The 6034-nt window shown below is 43.7% G+C and overlaps 1 protein-coding gene across 1 annotated transcript in view; it reads left to right on the forward strand.

Annotated features, from left to right (window-relative positions):
- Positions 1-6034, forward strand: part of furina (furin (paired basic amino acid cleaving enzyme) a) — a 73751-nt gene extending 67717 nt beyond the window's left edge. The window contains exons 13-16 of the mRNA XM_070903862.1: positions 2157-2336; positions 2422-2546; positions 4021-4143; positions 5303-6034. Of these exons, the coding sequence (XP_070759963.1) occupies positions 2157-2336; positions 2422-2546; positions 4021-4143; positions 5303-5904 (1030 nt within the window). The 3' untranslated portion in view covers positions 5905-6034. The remainder of the gene's footprint in view (positions 1-2156; positions 2337-2421; positions 2547-4020; positions 4144-5302) is intronic.

The raw sequence follows: 6034 nt of genomic DNA on the forward strand, positions 1-6034 counted from the left end.
AGTGCTTCTCCCCAGCCATTATATTCCTTCTCCTCCTGGCGTCTCAGTCCAAACACAGTCTGACGTCTCCTCTTCATTATGCGCTCCCTGTCACTTCGCTCGCTGGGTTTGAGGTTTCTCTCTCTTTTACTGCAGCTATGAGATGCTCGGAGCAGATGGTTCGAGCGTCTGGGAGCAGCAGTCAATGCAGGTTATTCAAGTTACATTTTAGGTGTTTAGCTGACTCACTTATCAGGAGTGACTTGAAATAAGGGAGCAGGTAGGTGTTCAGTGTCTTTCTCACTGTCAGTTACATCCAGTGATTACATCAGAATCATGACAGTGTGCTCATTTCTAGGGAAAACTGCAGTACTACACATAGTACATGCAGGTTGTGTAGCAGTTAGATGATGAATAAATAACTTTGGAGTTTTGAGTTATTCTGTGTATAGAAAGATTTGTTCAGGGTGACAGGAGTTTGCAGATGATCGATTTGAATTGTATCGGTGAGTCTTCACCAAAAAGCTCCTGTAAACATGCGTCTAACCAAAGAAGTGAGCATGCAGGCTTCGTTTCAAATAGGTATCTGAGATATTTCTTGTCTGTCGTTTCAACATTGAATGTGACAGACACAGAGATGTGTGTGCGCTCACGTTGTTCTGAAAGACAAACTCAACACAAATTACCACCAGGACTGCAAACTGGAGTATGGCATGAGTTGAAAGCTCTGTCACATAAAGGGATTTATCATTTCGAAACACCCTGTCCTTTCTCAAGCGTACTCACCACCAAATGGATTGCACTTCTAATGGTTTGGCTGGCTCCCAGAATATTTTTGGTGGTTATGAAAAGCATATACACACATTAGATTAAAACACACACTTGTGTTCTCCCCAGGATTATTGCTTTAAACAGATTTAATTTAAAAAATAATTTAATAAATGATTTGTAATAAGTATGTGATTGGTAGATTTTTCATAATGCATTGGACCAGATCTGCAGGGAGCTGCTGAATGCCAGGGAAAAAACAAATTCAAGCAGAAGGCAACTAAAAAATAAAATAATACTGTTAGTGCTCTGTTAGTCTTTTGGCTTGCGTTGTGTTTTGGTGAAGTCTTGTGTTATTGTACTGGCATCTTTTCATTTTTAGCAATACTGTTTACCATCATCAGTGACGTGATTTTCACCTGTAGCTGCTGCTGAAAGGTTTCTAATGAAAAGGGTTCATCATAAGTTGTCATCTCTCCTTAATCAGTTGCCCTCATTACTTGTGGGTTTTCTGCAGTGACTGAGTAGCAGATTGCTGTTTTATAGGTTTGTAGCACATCTCTCCCTCTGTCTTTCTGTCTTTCTGTGTGTGCTTGTAAAAACAGATGCCATGCCTCCAACAGTGCCACTAATTTTTGCTTCTCCCACACCTTAAATCACAGGCGCCCGTGCTTCAGCGTTCAACTGGCAATGAATAAATCAACTTCAGCAGCCATTTGTATAAATTTCCATTTCCTTCTCCCGTGTTTTCTGACTCTATCTAGAAACACCACAGAATACATATTGCAACAGCCCAAACATGCAAAGGCAAAAGTTCTGCTTTGCTGCCAATTTGCATCATTATAATAATAATGTGTGACTCGTTGGCATCTAGAAAAGTGCTGTAAATTATAATTTTAGACTATTCCCATGTGAGGCTGCTACAAAGGTTAAAGGCGTTTATGTAGTCCTATTTAATGCATCATGAAACATTTATCACAGTGAACCTGGACTGTGTCTTAAACAGCGTGACAGTTTAGTGATCACACCACATCTTGTCTATAATTTGGGCACCTCAGTGTCACTAAAACCATGCGCCTTCCTCCTCCTCAGAATTGTTGTGGATGCGTGTAATCTCCTAAGCGGATTTGGGAGGGGGGTGGGGTGGTAAAAAGAGGTGGGTGCTTTACTTCCACAGAGGACACTGGCACTACAGGTTGCGAGACATTAATCCTGTTCAAGGCCACAAACTCTTCGCCGGCTCGCACACTGGCCAGGAGCAAAATGTCACACTCACACAGTTATCTGGAGTTTAGCTTATCCAAAGTTCAGAACAAGCCAGTAATGATTTCAGCAGCACAAAACCTCCAACTAAAGCACACCACTCAATGTGACTTCTTTATATGTCGTTTCTCATGCTTCTCTCTCAGGAACATCGGCAGCCATTTATCGATTAACAAGAGTGTGGACGCCTGTTTCGGGACCGACATGCACGTGACCTCATTAGAGCACGTCCAGGCCCGGCTCACCTTGTCCTACAACCGGAGGGGAAACCTGGCTATCCACCTCATTAGTCCTGCCGGCACACGCTCCACTCTGCTCCACCCCAGGTACAAACACACAAACACACACAGACATACAGCACAAGTTGGGAAACGCAAACTGTTGACGCTCCTGCTTGTCGTTCTCCTGCAGGCCTCATGACTACTCATCAGAGGGTTTTAATGACTGGGCTTTCATGACCACCCACTCCTGGGATGAGAGCCCCGCTGGGGAGTGGACGCTGGAGATTGAGAACGTGGCTGGTGCCAGTGACTACGGTAAAACTTCTTTGATTTTCATAAGAGAGATTCAAGAAATAAACTTTTTGGTGGATTTGGCTGCATGTTTCTACTAACTGATCTGATCTAACTGACTTGTTTTGTAAGTAAAATGTCAGAAAATAGTAAAAGATGCAAGTCCGAGGATACCAAGAGATATATCATTTTACTTATTTTGTCTGACTAACAGTCCAAAACCTGAAGATATTTTGTTTAAAATGACATTGAACAAAGAAAAGTAGCAAATCCTCACATTTGAGAGGCGCTTTTGCTTGATAGATGACCAATTCATTTTCAGTTGATTGACTAATCATTCTTAAGTTAAGTAAGAGACAAAAGCAAACAAGAACAAAAACACCCAAACATAAACGTACCCTCAAAAAAGACAAATACAGAAAACAAACAGCAATAACAATATTACACAATACCAGGCAAAATCAAACCTATAAATCCACATATAAACAAACATAACACATTAACCACCAGGCCTAACGACATAAGTACATCATAAACAAGACATTAAACAGAATGCTTTCTCTGGATAATTATTGGAAGCAAATGTATTAAATTGACTAATCTATTAATCAGCTAATTGTTTCAGCACTAATTTAAAATGATAAAGTACATATATATGTATTTTTTTAGATGATTACTTTTTGGGGGCATGTTTTGCCTTTATGTCATAGTGACAGTAGAGATACAGACAGGAGGAGAGAGAGGGGTATTACATGCAACAAAAGTCCTCGGCTGTATTTAAACTGGGGGCTTCGCCGTCACATGGTATGCGTCTTAACCAGTAGGCCACCAGGGCGGCATCAAATGACCTCATGTGAATGTTAATCGACACATGTATTAATCTGTTGAGTCTAGAGTTCAGCTCGAGGGTTAAGGCTTCAGTGCCAGGAGATTAGAGATCAAGTGGCTCCTGTATCCAAAGTGCCTTAGTTCTCTTTTATAGGAGCTGTGAAGCTGCCTCTGTGTAGCTCTGCAGCAATCAGTTTTCTTATAGCGGGGAGTGTGATAAAGCAGCAGAGTGGATACTTCACTCCTGTTGTTTGCCCTTGGATCAACTACCAACAACCCCCTCTGCATCTGGACATAACAGGTCCAACCACAACACGGTACTCAGAAGCCAAGAAAACCCCTGAAAACAGATCTAGATAAATGTCCCACACCTCCCTCCTCAGTAAGGATTCATTTACTTAAGTGGAACCTCTCACAAGGCCCAACACTTAAATGATTCTTCAGAGACGTGCACTATATAACACTCTTATTAGGCACAGACTGAAATGCTGTCTTTAAAATTGCAGCTCAGTTCAAGGAGTCATTTTCTGTCACTTTATGCAGAAAATCCAAGAGTCTACAATGAGAAGAGGATACATTTACAAAATCCTCCCCAGGGAGTGCCGGAGCCTTACTGTTTTTGACAGGCCTACATTTTTTTTTTAATCTCCGTCTCCATCTCTCCTCTCAGGCACTCTCACCCAGTTCATCCTGGTGCTGTACGGCACTGGCTCAGCATCTTCCAGCTCCTCCGAGAAATCTCAGCCTGGCAACGGCAACTGTAAGACCTTGGACCTGAGGCAGATATGCATCGGTAAGACTGGTATCTCTTGTCTCCAGTTTGTTCCTCACAGGAAGTTACTGTCACAACAGCTGGGAAGGGGGTAGTGTAATTACTGAGTCTTGTTGAGATGTGACATGTGAAGTAGCCGGGATGAAATATTATCCCATGAGTGCTCAGCTGCATCCGTTTGCGTTGCATGTCTCTATGGCAACTGCCGGCAGACTTATTTTGAAAGTCACACAATTATCGTATTCAAACTCTTCCTGCTAACGTCATGCCCTTATGTAGCTTCAGCATCAGTATCCGTTTTAAATGAAGATCTAATTTCTGATGAGACCAAATACATTTTTACTCCAGGTCCCTTTTTTAATAATAACCTTATTTAAATTTAATTGTGTCCATACTGCTGCCCCCTACCTAATCCAAATACTGCTATAGGCAAGGTCTCAAGATACTCCTGACTAAGCACCAACACAGTGTGAAGTCCACCTCCTGTCTGAAACAGCGGCAGTCTGACCCCTACAGGCTGTCAGAGGTACTTACATACTGATAGACAAGATCATATGCACAATCACAAGACTATAAACTGAATTTAATTATCATATATTTCATTATCATACGTTGTGATTATCATGTATGGGTTAGTACACAGACTTGGGGCTCGCAACTATGGTTTTCTCTGTTTTTGAACAAGTTGACAAGACCCTGCAGTAAATTAGATTTTCCTCCTTCTGTTGGCTCACGCTCTTGTTTTCAGCTCTGTTACCCCCAGCACCCACAGTCTGTTAATTTGCCATTATAGGCAATGGTCTGCATCTGGACCTGCTGCATATGGAAATGGGTCTGTTGACTTAGACATGCTGCACTCAGCATATAAATTGCAAACCTTTTCGTCATCAGTATTTTTTTTTTTAGTTAGGAAAAGTAGCACTAACAAAAGTGAAAATGGCGACTTCAAAGCAAAATTGCCTTAAAACTTTGTCTCACACTTCCAAGATACCAAACAACCCACGGCTGAATAAACACAGAAACGCCAGACACAGCGTGCTTTACCATGTTAACTGTGCTCTCTGAGCCTCGACTGTCTGGGCAGGAATCCTGGTTCCCTGTTTTCAGGTTGTCTGACTCATATAAAGAGGTAAAAGGTGTGTGTGGCTGTTTATTTCAGTTTTGTTTCTCTGTGTTACAGAGTGCAATGCCGGCTACTACCTCTTTCAGCAGGGCTGTGTGAAAGAATGTCCAGCAGGCTTCTCAGTGGGCTCCCAGCCCCTCAACTACACAGTGGGGAACTTTATACCGCCAGCTTCCGTCCCAGCCTGCCTGCCCTGCCCACCGCCCTGCCTGACCTGCAGCAGCCTCAGCCCTTGGGCCTGCCTGTCCTGCCTCCCTCACAGTTCCCTGGACCCTCTCTCTGGCACCTGCCAGCACCTCAACCAGTACATGCGCGAGTCCCCTGGTAGCTTCATGGTGGGCCAGGGAAACCCGCAGCTCCAGCTCAGCTCCCGGCTGCCCATCACCATCGCTGTGCTCAGCTGCATGGCCATCATCGCCACCTTCGCTGGCATCTTCTTGATGCTGCAGCTGCGCTCGGGCGCACTCATCAAGCTGCCCTCTCTGGAGGCTGGCGGCGGCCTGGGGGGCAGCTTCAGTCTCGGGGGAAATAGGGTGGTGTCGTACCGCGGCATCCCGACAATGTGGGGGGATGACGGGGTAAATACAGACTCTGAAAACGAAGAGTTTGACGTCCAAAATGAGAGGACTGCCTTTATCAAAACACAAAGTGCTCTTTAATGCCTCCCCCACATCCCTCCTTCTCTCCTGCTTTTAAACTCTTCTCACCCCCATTTGTCTGATAATTCAGGGCTGTGGTAACTGTCCTGTCACAGTCTTCTCTGGTTTTATCTCTCATCCCTTTTTTTCT

This window comes from Enoplosus armatus, chromosome 1 (genome assembly GCF_043641665.1).
Source record: "Enoplosus armatus isolate fEnoArm2 chromosome 1, fEnoArm2.hap1, whole genome shotgun sequence".
Taxonomy (NCBI): domain Eukaryota; kingdom Metazoa; phylum Chordata; class Actinopteri; order Centrarchiformes; family Enoplosidae; genus Enoplosus; species Enoplosus armatus.